Genomic DNA, 15,751 nt, shown 5'->3' on the forward strand with positions numbered 1-15,751 from the left:
AGAATTAGAAAAAGGAGGATGGGGGGGGGGTATAAGAATAAAAGACAGGAGAGTTTACTCGCTGGCGTACGCGGATGACATTGCGCTACTGGCAGAAAATGAGGCAGGCATGAAAGGAATGATTAAAAGTATGGAAGAATATGTAAAGGAAAAGGGATTGGAAGTGAATGTAAAGAAAACAAAGATAATGAGGTGTAGAAAGGGGGGAGGAAGATGGAAAAAAACTAAATGGGTATGGAAAGGGGAAGAAATAGAGGAAGTAAAAAGTTTCAAGTATTTGGGATACATAATTATGAGAAATGGAGAGCAGAAAGAGCATGTAAAGGACAGAGTAAGAAGAGCGGCAAGAATAATGGAGCAGGTGTGGAGTATAGGTAAAAGAAAATTCGGAAAAGACTGGAGTAAAAGAATATGGCTATTTGATAAATTGGTATGGTCGGTTATTAATTACGGCGTGAAAATATGGGGATGGAAGGAAAGAGAAGAGGTGGAGATATTACAGGAAAAATACTTGAGATGGGTGCTGGGAGTAAGAAGATATGTACCAGGATATATAGTGAGAGAAGAACTACAGAGGGATAAATTGAAAGGTAGAGCAGGGATGAGAGCACGGAAATATGAAAAACGGTTAGAAGAAGGGAAAGGAGGGGTTCTAGCTAAATGGTGCTGGGAAGAAATGAAGGGAAGAGCAAGGGAGGGAAGAAGCAAAGGAAAATGGGAAAAAGAAAGAGAGGAATTTTTTGAAAAATTTGGGTGGTCGGGAAAAGAGGTGGAAGATCTAAGAGAAAAAGGGGAAATAAGGGGGGAATATTTGGTGAAAAAGGATAAAGAATGGCAAAGAGAGGAAAGATGGAAAAAAATAAGAGAGTCAAGATTTAATAAGTATTATAAAAAAGTGAAAGAGAAAGGGATACCAGGATATTTGAAATTGGGGTGGAAAGAAGAAAAATGGCAAAGAATGGCAAAATTTAGATTAGGGGAGGAAATGAGAGGAAATAAATATTGGGAGGGAGAGAAGAAAAGAAAATGTAGAATATGTTTGGAGAAGGAAGAAACTTGGGAACATATATGGGAAAAATGTATAGATTGGGGAAACGAGAATAGTTGGGAGGAAATGGTGGAGGAAATTCTGGGAGGGGAAGGAAGGGGGATTGATTGGTTGGAAAATTTGGAAAGAACAAGGGAAAAAAATAGGAGTGATTGAAAGTATAAAAGAAAAAAGCGTTGGAAGCGGAGGTCCAAAGATAGAATTTAAGGTAGAATTAAGGCAAAATAATGTAAAGAATGAATGGAGGTGTGATCTCTCTCTCTCTCGACGCGTAGGTAATAGAAAAGGAAAAAGGCGTAGGATATAAGTTTTTTACTTTCAGGAAACGGCTGTAAGAAGAAAGAAGATTGCAAAAGTAGAAATAGTTTAAAGATAAGAATGAAGTTTGAAGATATATTTTATGAAACTGTAAGCAGAAAATTGGGGAAGCGAAAGTCCCGGTGTACCTCTGAGGAGAAAATAAACACCTTATATATATACTCATATTTAAAATATTTTGTTTTTTTGTTTGTAAATCAGATTTTAAAACGCAAATAGCATTAACACTAGCCGAAGAAAGTTGAATACGTTTTTTCGTTTTTATATCTGTTAATAATGAAAATACTCTTTCAGAATCGGCATTAGAATTTGGAAATGTTCTAACTGTATTAATAAATAATTTTAAATTTTCATATTTCTGTATGTTATTTTTACTTTAAAAAATTTCTTTCCACATATTATCAAAGTTTAATGTTGCGAGATGCTGTTTCTCTGCATCTGTAAAATCAAAATGTATTTTAGACCATTTATTTTTCAAATCGTTCTTGTCAAAACTACCGATGGTTTCAGCAACAAAAGAAACATCATTAAACGTAATGTCTCTGTGTGCATCAAATAACGCTGCATGTTGGAAGACTTTTAATTTAAATAATAATTTATTATTTATTGGTAATTTTTTACAAATTTGTTCCGCTGCAGTAACATAAAATTCTAAACAATTTTTTTTTATAATATTTGCTTCATCCGTGTTTAATCGTCTAAAAGTTTCTTATTAAGTCGACTAGAATTCCATCGTTGTTCACGATACGTCCGTGTTTTTCGTTTCATGTCTGTTCGGAAAACAAAATAATTAACGTCGCGGTCATCGCTTAGCGAGTCGATGTCGCGTGGATCACGCCGCGCCCGCGTGCCGAACAGCTGGCTTCAACGCCAGCCTCGAAAACAATATGTTTGACACGCCGTGGTGAGCATCGTGTTACCTCACCTTTAAGTTGTTTATGCCGTGGTCACGCCGGTAAACTCATCTGAAGCGATCGAGATCACTTCATAATAGCGTGTTATCGGCGCCGGCACTTTCCCGAAATTTCTGGGCCTTTTCTCGGTATAAAAGGAGAGGTTTCGTTCGTCGCCGCACAGTCGTTTGAAAACAGAGTGCGAAATCCCCGTTTTTATGCGAATTGTCATTTCTCGACGCGTCGAGTATCGTGAGACAAGTGTCTCGATTTAATCGCGTGCTGCACGTTTAGAGTTTTTGCGACGCCGTCGCGCACAACAAACATTTTTTGTAAAGAGACTAAATATAACCGATTTAAAGCCGAAATTGTTTTGAACCCGTTATTTCACACATTTAATGGTCCTTCGAGCCGGATTTGAAAGAGCAACAGTACGGTACGGTAATAAGTGCATCGACAGCAGACAACTGCAAGGATGGAGGCGCTTATTGAGGATCAGCGGGAGCTTCAGGGTCGCATGAGTCGCACCGTGGCTAACGTTAAAAAGGTCTGCGCCGCCAGAAGAACCGGCCCAATGCTGGCCTCTGCAATTGTGGCCTTGGATAAGAAGTGGGACCGATTCGAGGAGCGTCACGATCAGCTTCGACGATCGCATTGGGAAGCGTTGAAGGTACATGAATATCATCTTTCAAGCGTTATAGACGTCGCGGAAGGCGTGTATCTTGACCAGCGAGCAGAGTTGCTCAAGATGCAAGAAGATTTGACTGCGGATCGAGTGGTCGATCGACCGCCGAGAACTGTGGTCCCCGCGCCTCCGCGAACGACTCTTCCTAAGATCGAGATACCGAAATTCTCGGGGCGATTCGAAGAGTGGCCGTCCTTTCGCGATCTATTTCAAACACTGATCGTTGAGAATATTGCTTTGGCAAACGTGACGAAATTGCATTATCTTAAGGTCGGTGTCAAGGGGGAGCCGCGTCGCTTATTAATGAATTTTCCACCACGGAAGATAATTTTGCCAGGGCGTGGGACGCGTTGTCCGGTTTCTACGATAATCAGCGCTTGCTGGTGCAGTCGGCGTATGCGGCGTATACCTCGCTGCCTAAGTTGAGGACGGAATCGGCGGAGGGACTGAGGAAACTTTTCCTCTCGATGACGAGCACGGTCGGGTCATTAGCTAGCATCGGGCGGCCCATTCACTCGAGCGAGGATCTTTTCGTTTTCACTACCGTGGAGATGCTCGACCCGACCTCCAGGCGGGAGTGGGAGGCGAGTATTGGCGACTCGTCCGACACCCCGTCGTACGCCACGCTCAAGAAGTTTCTGGAGAAGCAGCTGCATACTCTGGAGGCGGTCAAGGTGGAGAGAGCGCGGCCTGAGACTAAGAGCGGAGATCGCTCTTCCAAGCCCGTGCGATCTCATCTCGCAAAGACGGCGCAGACGAAGGCCGAGCGTGACAGATGCGCGCTGTGTCACCGGGACCATTTCGTCATGCTGTGCGAGGCTTTTAAGAAGAAGACGCCGAAAGAGAGAAGGACTTTCGTTGTGCAGGCTGGCCTCTGCTGGAATTGCCTGGGGCGTCACAGGGTGGCCGACTGCCTCTCTACCCGTACGTGTACGGTGTGCAGCGGCAAGCACCACACGGCTCTCCATGAGTCGACGGAGCCGGGGGCGGGCGCGAGTGCGGTTGTCACGGACAGGACTGACGCGACAGCTTCGTGTCATTTCGCGGAGGGGAGGAGAACCGTTCTCTTTGCCATGGCGCGGATCGCTTTACGCGATCATTTCGGTAACGAGCACCACGTTAGAGCGCTTATTGACCAAGGCTCGGACGCGTCGATGGTCACCGAGGCGCTGGTGCAACGACTGCGTTTGCCTCGCGAACGATCAAGCACCGCGATTTTCGGAGTTGACGGACGGCAGTGCGACACGGCGAAGGGCGTGGTGACGCTACGAATGGCACCCCGGTGCGGGGGATCGGAGACCACGTGTCGGGCGATTATTCTACAGCGAATTACCGCTTATGCTGGGCTGGCCAGCACGGTGACGCGCGACTGGCCTCATCTTGTAACGGTGCACCCGGCGATGCACCGTTCCGGCCACAACAACGGCCGGCCGCCGGACACAACACCGTCCGGCGGGGACCCGGAGCGCGGTGCGCCCCAAACTTTATAATTTTATCTGCGCCGGCACAGTACGGCAACGCGTAGCCGTTCCGCGGCTAAGTCCATCCGCGGACTTAGCCGAGCGTTTCCGAGCGCCGCCGAACCGCGCCGTCGACGTCGAGGCCCGTCGTTTCCGAGCGCGCCGCATCCCGGGGCCTCGGCGCCACGCGTCGGGACACGTCACGCACCCCGCTGAGCCCCGGCAACCCTGCGCCGTCACTTTTTACATATAAAAAGTCGACGCCAGGACTCAGCGGGACCGTCCTGATCCGTTCGCCCTCGAGCGAACATCCGTCCTAGAGCACGAACCACGGGGTGAAGCAAACTTCGTCTCGGCCAGGAGATCCTGGCGCTCAGAATCCTCTCCGTACGATCTCGAACCGAACGCACGACTAGCTCGTGGGGTGGAGCGAACTCCGCCTCCTTCGAGGACTCTCGATCCTAGATCTGCGGTACGGGAAGACTCGGACGAAATAAAAGATCCTGTCGCACCGTCGTGATCCACGGGGTGGAGAGATCTCCGCCTCGGCCAAGGACTCTTGGCTAAACGACACCTGGCAAGGTGCATCCTGACCACGCGCATCGCGTCCCCCCGCGATCCACCAACGCATCGGTAAATTTCAACCACCGAACGAAATAAATTGTATCGCGATCCATAGCACGACGGGCCCCGCCCGTCACGCGGCCCGCACCGCGCATCCTGTCGGTCCGCCCGGCAGGATCGATCGCGACACCGACGATCCGCGGCGTAACCGCGCCCACTATTCCGCGCCCGCGGCCCGCGTACCGCCGGTCCTTCCGTCAAGACCGATCCCGAAATTAACGATACGCGCCGAACACCGCGCCCACGATCTCGCGCCACCCACCGCGCCTCACGTGGTGCATCCGCGACCATCCGCGAATATCCGTATAGCGCACGCGTTATATCGATCCACGATCGAAGGGCCGACGCGCCCACCGGCACATTATATCCGCACGCCGTACACACATTCATTTGTCATCTTCATTGTACATATCTCTATCGATCGGCGTCGCTTGACTAAGCGAGCGTCGTTGTTAAGAAATAAATTATAATTTGTTACTTAATCCAGTCTCGGTGTATTCTCGACCTTAATATCTCGAATCCTGTGATCCGACGAGCGTCCCGGGCTTGCTGGCCCGTTATTCGAGGACCACGCGGACAGGTCGTTTCATGGCGCCCGAACAGGGACCCTGAGGTCACTAGTTAACGCACCGGAATGCCCCGAGGCTGGATTTACCGACTGTCAAAAAGCGAACTTGCGACCGAACTCGAGGAACTACGGATAGACGCGACAGGCACGATCGACGAATTAAGGCACCGTCTTAGCCAGTACGTTAAAAACCATCCGGACGAGTATTTCACACCGCGACCAGGACCGTCCCAGGCCACGATGACTACACCCTTAATTGAGGTGACTCAGGCCACCCCCGAGGCAATTTCCCCGCCCGTCGTAGCCGCCCCTACGCCGGTCATACACACGCGAACCGAACCGCCCGCGGAAGATCTCACGAAAATCATGGGGCAAATTAGAAAATGGGGATGTCAGTTCGACGGGAAAGACCCGGCGGGATTCCTGGAACGAGTGGCCGAACTGACCGAAGTTTACGGATTCCGAGGCCGGCACTTATTACGCGGATTACCCGAGCTTTTGCGTGGGGAGGCATTGGAGTGGTTCCGAAACCATCGCGACGAGTGGCGTACCTGGGTGGAATTTCGCGACGCGTTCCAAGAACAATTCTTGCCGTACCGATACCGCGCCCAATTAAGACGCGAAATAGACGCACGCACGCAAAAGTCCGGCGAGCCGTATCGGAAGTTCGCCACAGAAATAACCACTCTGATGCGACGTGCAGGGGGTTATACCGAGGAAATGAAACTCGAGATTCTGCTGGAAAATATGGATCCTCGGCTACGGCCCTTCATTAGTAGCGAACATGTTCGGACCGCCGCCGAACTCGCCCGCCGGACCGCGGAAATCGAGAAAAGCCTCGACCGGCAACCGCGTCCCGCCGCCCCGCGCGCCGCCGCCGCGACCAACACCGCTTACGATCGAGCCGAGTGTTGCTGGAGGTGTAAGCAACGCGGGCACACTCGGTTCGATTGTAAAAGAATACCGAGGAAATTTTGTTCACAATGCGGGAAGGACGGGATTTTAACGCGAGATTGCCACCCGGCGGGAAACGGCAATCGGACCGAGGAATCGGCGGACGCGCCTCGGTCCCCGCAATAAGATACCTGCCGCGACCGCACCTGACCGTTACAATACACGGACGACCGTATGAAGCGCTTCTGGACACCGGCTCGGAAGCATCCTACGTAAACGTCGACACGGCCGAAACCTTACGTCGAGCCGGTGCCCGAAGCCGAGATATCTCCGGTCGGGTGCAGCTCGCGGACGGGTCGGCGGTCGACGTAATCGAGACGATCCGGGGGGAAATACATATCGCGGACCAAAGCTTCGACCACGAATTCCAGGTAATCCCGACCTTGGATAGCGCCGTTCTCCTCGGAGTAGACATATGGCAGCGCGCCGGATTTGCCATCCCGCCTCCCCCGCGATCTAACGAACAATTAACGTCGCGACGCCTCCACTGCGGGGGGGCCAGACCGGACGACGAGAGGGATACCGACCGAACGAAACCATTAACCGAAACAGAACGGCTGCAATCATTTCTCGAAAGCGAACTCGCGAAATTTCAAGACGTACGCGGCCCGACGCAAAAGATCGAACATCGTTTAAAAGTCCTGACCGATACACCGATCAAGCAACGGTACCGCCCGCGTAATCCGGCAATGCAGGCTATTATCGACGAGGAGGTAGAGAAAATGCTGGCCGAGGGGGTAATCGAACCGTCGGAAAGCGGGTGGAGTTCCCCGATCGTGTTGGTTAAAAAGCGAGACGGAAAACATCGATTTTGCATCGATTTCCGACGAGTGAACGAAATCACCGCTCGCGACGCGTATCCGCTGCCACAAATCAACGCGACGCTAGATAAATTACGGGGGGCGAAGTATCTCTCGACCCTCGACTTAAAAAACGGATACTGGCAGGTACCTCTCGCCGCCGAGAGCCGTCCGGTCACCGCGTTTACCGTCCCCGGACGAGGGCTCATGCAGTTTCGCGTAATGCCATTCGGGCTACATTCCGCGCCGGCCACGTTCCAACGATTACTCGATACAATCCGAGGACCCGCACTCGAACCATCCGTTTTCGTTTATCTCGACGATATCGTTATATGTAGCCCCGATTTCGAAAGTCACTTGACCACCTTGACCGAGGTATTTCGCCGACTACGCGACGCGCGCCTTCGCCTCAATGCCGAAAAATGCAAATTTTGCACCGAGAGTATTAAATATCTGGGGCATATAATTGACCGCCACGGAATACGGACCGATCCGGAAAAGACCGCCGCGGTGACCGACTGGCCCGTGCCCCAGAACGTGCGACAGGTACGTCGTTTTCTGGGCGTCGCGTCGTGGTATCGACGATTCATACGCGATTTCGCGACCGTAGCCGCTCCCCTCACCGCGTTGACGCGTAAACAGACCAAATGGACGTGGGGAAGCGAGGAACACACCGCGTTCGAACAACTAAAGACCATACTGACATCCGCGCCGGTTCTCGCCTGTCCAGATTTTACGCGCAAATTCGTACTGCAAACCGACGCGAGTACCGCCGGCCTCGGCGCCGTTCTCACGCAACATTTCCCAGAGGGGGAACGCGTCGTGGCATACGCCAGCCGGACGTTAAATCACGCCGAACGCAATTATAGCGCCACCGAGCTCGAATGCCTGGCCGTCGTATGGGGAATTAGAAAGATGCGCGGCTATCTCGAGGGGTACGAATTTCTTGTAGTGACCGACCATCAGTCACTAAAGTGGCTGCAGAAACTCGAATCTCCAACCGGGCGGTTAGGACGCTGGGCATTCGAGCTGCAGCAATATCAGTTCGAGATCCGGTACCGGAAGGGGGCATTGAACCGTGTAGCCGACGCACTCTCGCGACAGACGCATGTGGGGAGCACGACGCGACCAAAATGCCCATGGTACGAAACCCTGTGGCAGAAAGTCCGGGAACGACCGCACGAAACACCCGATGTACGGATCGAAAACGGGCGCCTATACAAACACGTGTTGCATAAGCTAGACTTTAAAGACGCGCCGGCCGCCCAACAGTGGAAGGAATGCGTACCGTCCGACAATCGTCCGAATATCATGAAAAGATACCACGACGAGCCGACCGCGGGACATCTCGGCATCGCAAAAACGATCGCCCGCATCGCGCCGTATTTCTACTGGCCCGGTATGTTTCGCGATATCGCGCGATACATTCATAAGTGCCCAGCTTGGGGCATAAAGTCGAACAAGCCAAACCGCCCGGGACACTCCACAGTACCGAGATTACGCGCCCCGGCCAGCAAATCGCGATCGATCTCATAGGACCGCTACCCCGATCCTCTAAGGGACACATTTGGCTGCTTAATATGCAAGACCGCTTTACGAAGTGGGTCGAGCTCCGAGCATTACGCCGCGCGACCGCGGACGTAATTAAGCAGCATCTCCGCGAAGCCATTATTTTGCGACACGGGTGTCCGGAAGAGATCTTATCCGATAACGGCACGCAATTCAAAGCCGAAAAAGTTACCGCGATGTTGCGCGAGCTAGGGATCCGACATAAATTCACGCCCGCCTACGCACCGCAGTGTAACCCAGTCGAACGCGCTAACCGAACTGTCAAAACCATGATCTCGCAATACGTAAAGAAAAAGCACCGAGCCTGGGACGAGTACCTCCCCGAAATTCAATTCGCGTTCAATACCGCGACCAGCGAAGCGACCGGCTATACACCTGCGTTCCTCGAGCACGGCCGCGAACTCCGTCGGCCCGAAGAGCCGCCCGGCGAAAATATCGCACCGTCCGCGCGTAAGAAACAACTCGACGAGGCCTTCGAATTAGCGCGCATTCATCTTGCCCGGGCATTTCAACGGCAGGAACACCACTACAACCTGCGACGACGAGAGTGGAGACCCGTCATCGGAGACATCGTATGGAAACGCGATCACCCCCTCTCGAACAAAGCCGCCGCCTTCAACGCCAAGCTCGCGCCAAAATTCATCGGCCCGCTCGAGATCCGCCGAATTATCTCACCGGTAATCGTCGATCTCCGGAGCGAACGCGGGAGGTGGTATCGTCACGTTCACGTGAAAAATCTAAAAATCGAAACGGCCGAACCGCTAACCGACGACCGCCTGACGTAAACATCGCGATCTGTCAACAAAAACACGCAAAGTTGGCAAAACGAGATGAGATCGCACGCCGGGACCGACATTCGATCACGAACCCGCGATGGAGCGGGATATATTACGCGAGATCAACGAGATCCTCAACGAGGGCTACGACCCGGCGGAACCGGCCATCAGCCCGACCTGGGTGACGGCGTTTCGGGGATCCACCTCCCAACCGGACTCCGCCGAGCCAACGTCGACGACCGCCAGCGATCGCCGACCGAGCCGGACCACCGTTCCGAGGGTCGGAACGATAATACAGCGTTCTGACGCACAGAACGCACAGAAGCGGGCTTGGCTTCTAACACCGCCGCCGCCGCCTCCGCCGCCGCCAAAACGAGTGGTCAGCACGCCTGCCCCACCCCGTCCGACGCTGGAGCCGCTACGGGTGATGGGGCCCATACCGCCGCCGCCGATTCCGGTCGAAGTGGAGCCGGGAGTCATACTGGACATCCCGCACTTCGCCGTCCACATCGCCCGCCAGTACAAACCGCGGCTGGGCAATCGCCGGTGGCATTTACGATTCGATGCTGCCGGACGACTTAGATCATGCAAGGAGAAGTCGCAGCAGAGGAAGGCGTAAAAGTGCCTCAAATGCAGGCACCATTCTGCGAGGGGGGGTGATGTAACGGTGCACCCGGCGATGCACCGTTCCGGCCACAACAACGGCCGGCCGCCGGACACAACACCGTCCGGCGGGGACCCGGGGCGCGGTGCGCCCCAAACTTTATAATTTTATCTGCGCCGGCACAGTACGGCAACGCGTAGCCGTTCCGCGGCTAAGTCCATCCGCGGACTTAGCCGAGCGTTTCCGAGCGCCGCCGAACCGCGCCGTCGACGTCGAGGCCCGTCGTTTCCGAGCGCGCCGCATCCCGGGGCCTCGGCGCCACGCGTCGGGACACGTCACGCACCCCGCTGAGCCCCGGCAACCCTGCGCCGTCACTTTTTACATATAAAAAGTCGACGCCAGGACTCAGCGGGACCGTCCTGATCCGTTCGCTCTCGAGCGAACATCCGTCCTAGAGCACGAACCACGGGGTGAAGCGAACTTCGTCTCGGCCAGGAGATCCTGGCGCTCAGAATCCTCTCCGTACGATCTCGAACCGAACGCACGACTAGCTCGTGGGGTGGAGCGAACTCCGCCTCCTTCGAGGACTCTCGATCCTAGATCTGCGGTACGGGAAGACTCGGACGAAATAAAAGATCCTGTCGCACCGTCGTGATCCACGGGGTGGAGAGATCTCCGCCTCGGCCAAGGACTCTTGGCTAAACGACACCTGGCAAGGTGCATCCTGACCACGCGCATCGCGTCCCCCCGCGATCCACCAACGCATCGGTAAATTTCAACCACCGAACGAAATAAATTGTATCGCGATCCATAGCACGACGGGCCCCGCCCGTCACGCGGCCCGCACCCCGCATCCTGTCGGTCCGCCCGGCAGGATCGATCGCGACACCGACGATCCGCGGCGTAACCGCGCCCACTATTCCGCGCCCGCGGCCCGCGTACCGCCGGTCCTTCCGTCAAGACCGATCCCGAAATTAACGATACGCGCCGAACACCGCGCCCACGATCTCGCGCCACCCACCGCGCCTCACGTGGTGCATCCGCGACCATCCGCGAATATCCGTATAGCGCACGCGTTATATCGATCCACGATCGAAGGGCCAACGCGCCCACCGGCACATTATATCCGCACGCCGTACACACATTCATTTGTCATCTTCATTGTACATATCTCTATCGATCGGCGTTGCTTGACTAAGCGAGCGTCGTTGTTAAGAAATAAATTATAATTTGTTACTTAATCCAGTCTCGGTGTATTCTCGACCTTAATATCTCGAATCCTGTGATCCGACGAGCGTCCCGGGCTCGCTGGCCCGTTATTCGAGGACCACGCGGACAGGTCGTTTCAATCTTCGGGGAATACCGTTGGCGGACCCGGACTTTATGTCCGCCGATCCCACGGACATTCTGCTTGGTGCGGACGCGTACGCTATGATTCTGCGCTCGGGAGTGCGACGCGGTTCCCCGCGAGATCCCATCGCGCAGGAAACGATCTTCGGCTGGATCGTGTCGGGCCCGGTGGGCGGTGCGGTTGCGCCCTCGTCGGCGGTGGCCTTGCACTGTGGGACAGATGACTCGCTCGCTGCCTTAATCCGCGAATTCTGGGAACAGGCGGAGACGACGCCTGCAGCCGGGGCAGCGTCCCCGGACGATCGCAAATGTGAGGAACACTACGCGCGAACGCATCGACGCAAAGCGAACGGTCGCTACTCGGTACGGTTACCCTGCGCGGACGATGTGTCAAACCTGGAGCCCACCAAGGCGCTCGCACTCCGAATGCTGCACTGCATGGAGCGACGCTTCAGCCGGGACGCATCCTTGAGCGCGAAATACTCCGCTTTCATGCGGGAATACGAGGAGTTGGGTCACATGACCCGCGTGAGCGAGGCCGGGGCTCCTGCTGCAGTCTGCTATCTGCCTCATCATGGGGTGCTGAAGGGGGAGGGTCCGGACTCCAAACTAAGAGTCGTCTTCAACGGCTCGGCGGCTTTGAGCGGCGGTGAATCGCTCAATAATAAACTGTTTACGGGGCCAAATTTGCTGCCCGCGCTTTCTGACGTGCTTCTTCGCTGGCGTCGGCATCGCGTGGTGTTTACGGCCGACATCGAAAAGATGTATCGACAAATTGAGGTGCATCGCGCGGATCGCGATTTACAGCGAATTTTGTGGCGCGCTGACCGTGATTCTCCGGTGGTCACCTTTCGGCTAAATACTGTCACGTATGGTCGCGTGTGCCCCGTTTTTGGCCATTCGCACGCTGCATCAATTGGCGGAGGACGAAGAACGGCGCTATCCCTTGGGCGCGGCGGTTCTTAGGCGCGACACGTACGTCGACGATGTTCTGGCCGGCGGAGATTCGGTGGACGAGGCGGCAGCGGCGCTCAGGGACGTACGAGCTCTGTGCATGGCGGGCGGGTTCCCGCTGAAAAAGTGGGCAGCCAGCAACGAGGATTTGTTGCGGGAAGTGCCGGTGGGCGACTTATCGCGGCCAGGAGTTCGCTCATGGTCTCCGCAGGACTGCCACACTGCATTGGGCCTGCAGTGGCATCCCGCTCCAGACGTTTTTTCGTTTCGGGTGCGCACTCTGCCCACGGACGTCGTGACAAAACGCACTGTTGTATCGCAGTCAGCTCGGCTGTTCGATCCCATGGGCTGGCTGGCGCCTGCCACAATTCGTGCGAAGACGTTTATTCAAGGCCTCTGGTTGCGTGGCCTTGACTGGGATTCTCCGCTCGCGGACAATGACCGAGATCGCTGGTGCAGCTTTGTACGTGATCTCGGCGCGCTTGAGGAGGTGCGGGTGTCGCGGTGGATGCGGCTGTCTGGACTGCGGGAGGTCGAAATTCACGGTTTCGCCGACGCCTCGGAGCGGGCGTACGCTGCCGTAGTTTATTTTCGAACGCGGGCCAACGGTGAGTCAGGCTGGACGGTGGCCTTGGTGGCCGCCAAAACCAAGGTATCCCCCCTCAAGCAGGTTTCCTTGCCGAGACTGGAGCTCTGCGCCGCGGTGCTGCTCGTGAGATTGGTGGCTCACGTGAAAGGACTGCTCGACCTTCAACCCAAATCCATCAACCTCTGGTCGGACTCTACTGTGACGCTCGGCTGGATCCGGCGTCATCCTTCGCGGTGGACAACCTACGTGGCCAACCGTGTGTCGGAAATCCAGCTCACGCTGCCCGAGGCGAGGTGGCTCCATGTGGCAGGCGCCGAGAATCCCACGGATTGCGCCTCCAGAGGGGTGTCTCCCTCCGAGCTGGTGCACTCTTCCCTATGGTGGCGAGGCCCTGCGTGGCTGTTCACGGACGCGAACTTGGGAGCGGGGGGTGAGAAGGCTGTGGCGGAGGAGGATCTTCCCGAGGCTCGGAGCTCGGTGCATGCCGCGGTCGCTGCTTCGGATGTGGAGGAGCCCGAATGGATCACCAATTTTTCCTCTTTTTCACGGCTGACTCGCGTCGTGGCTTGGTGTCTCCGATGGCGCCGAGGGGACAGCGTTCGCGCGGAGTCGCTGGGCCTTTCGGCTGAGGAGTTGCGCGGGGCGCTGCTGGCCGTGGTGCGCTGCGTTCAGGCCGCCCTCCTCCAGAGAGAGGTGCAGCTTGTGGCTTCTGGCGCTGCGCTCCCCAGATCTCACTGGAGTCACAGACTCTCTCCCTTCTTGGATCCTCAGGGTGTGCTACAAGTGGGCGGTCGTCTGAGGCACTCTCTTCTATCGTATGACGAGAAGCACCCTGCTATTCTGCCACGGAGCTCGCACCTGGGGACATTGCTGATTTCTTCCTGCCACGCGCGCGCTCTTCATGGTGGAGTCCAACAGACCCTGGGCCTTCTGCGACAGCGATTTTGGTTTCCCGGCGCTCGAGCCGCGGTGAAGAAGGCAATTCACCGCTGTGTTACATGCGTGCGATGGCGGGCGGCGGCCCCGGCCCCTTTCATGGCGGACCTTCCTTCGGCTAGGGTGAGGCCGTCCCGAGCTTTCCAGCACACGGGCGTGGATTACGCTGGGCCGTTGATGCTGCGAGCCGGCAAGGGCCGTGGGCGGAAGGCTCACAAGGCCTTCGTTGCCGTGTTCGTTTGCCTGTGCACCCGTGCTGTGCACCTTGAAGTGGTGTCAGACTACACGTCTGAGGCCTTTCTGGCCACGCTGCGACGCTTCGTGTCCAGGCGTGGCCTCCCGCAAGTCGTTTACAGCGACTGCGGGACGAATTTTGCAGGTGCGGAGGCAGAATTGCGCGAGATGTTCCGAGCCAGCAGTCGTGAGGCCCAACGCATTCACCGAGCACTGGCTGAGGAGCACATTTCTTGGCGCTTCAACCCCCTCGCCGCTCCCCACGTTGGAGGTCTCTGGGAGGCGGCCGTCAAGTCGGCGAAACACCATCTTCGACGGGTGGTCGGCTCCGCCACTCTTACCTTCGAGGAGATGACCACGCTGGTAGCCGGCATCGAGGCGTGTTTGAACTCGCGCCCCCTCGCCCCCCTGAGCGACGACCCGGACGATATCTCGGCCCTCACACCGGGCCACTTCTTGGTGGGATCTGCTCCGCTGGCGGTTCCGGAGCCCACTCTGTTGGACGTCCCTTCGGGCCGTTTGTCACGCTGGCAGCTGGTCGTGCAAATGCGCGATCATTTCTGGCGTCGTTGGTCAGGCGAGTACCTGCACGGACTCGCTTCAAGGCCAAAATGGGCGACTCCCGTCCCCCGGCCCCAGGTGGGACAATTGTGCCTTGTGCGATGCGAGAGTTCCCCCCTGCGCGCTGGCCTCTCGCAAGGATTACACAGGTGCATCCGAGCGACGACGGCCACATCCGCGTGGTAACTGTCCGCACCGCGGCCTCTTCTTTGGTGCGGCCCGTCGTAAAAATCGTGCTGCTGCCCGTTGGCGACGAACCGCCTTCGGACCGTCCGGTAAATTAAAATTTCGAGGTTGCAAGTGATGCATCGTGCAGCGCTTCGGGTTCCGTGCGATTAATTATATCAATTGATTTTTTTTGTATTCTTTTCTCTTTTGCGTGATTTTTGTAATTTTTGTGTTCTATTCATAACAGCATTGTTCAGGCTGCTCTGCGATGCAGCATCATTGTGACGTGACTTCATTTCAGTTCACTTTCTCGCGTGCATCGCTTCTCTGCTCTGAGAGGCGTCGTTCGCTCTTGGGCGCAATGCACATGATGTTGTGTTAATCGCGAATTAACTCTCGTAAATTCATTCCGGCGATGCGTCATTGTCTTTAGTAATTCGCGAGGCGGGCGGGATGTTCGGAAAGCAAAATAATTAACGTCGCGGTCACCGCTTAGCGAGTCGATGTCGCGTGGATCACGCCGCGCCCGCGTGCCGAACAGCTGGCTTCAACGCCAGCCTCGACAACAATATGTTTGACACGCCGTGGTGAGCATCGTGTTACCTCACCTTTAAGTTGTTTATGCCGTGGTCACGCCGGTAAACTCATCTGAAGCGATCG

The 15,751-nt window shown here is 55.4% G+C and overlaps 2 protein-coding genes across 2 annotated transcripts; both read left to right on the plus strand.

The window, feature by feature from the left end:
* Positions 1–2,734: 2,734 nt before the first annotated feature.
* Positions 2,735–4,434, plus strand: LOC139104339 (uncharacterized). Its single transcript, XM_070659765.1, has 2 exons — positions 2,735–3,214; positions 3,334–4,434. Exons 1-2 carry the CDS (start codon positions 2,735–2,737, stop codon positions 4,432–4,434), a joined length of 1,581 nt encoding a protein of 526 aa, XP_070515866.1.
* Positions 4,435–12,520: 8,086 nt separating this feature from the next.
* Positions 12,521–15,109, plus strand: LOC139104340 (uncharacterized). The gene has a single exon (XM_070659766.1). It carries the CDS (start codon positions 12,521–12,523, stop codon positions 15,107–15,109), a length of 2,589 nt encoding a protein of 862 aa, XP_070515867.1.
* The last annotated feature ends 642 nt before the right edge of the window (positions 15,110–15,751 follow it).

This window comes from Cardiocondyla obscurior, linkage group LG07 (genome assembly GCF_019399895.1).
Source record: "Cardiocondyla obscurior isolate alpha-2009 linkage group LG07, Cobs3.1, whole genome shotgun sequence".
Classification (NCBI taxonomy): Eukaryota; Metazoa; Arthropoda; class Insecta; order Hymenoptera; family Formicidae; genus Cardiocondyla; species Cardiocondyla obscurior.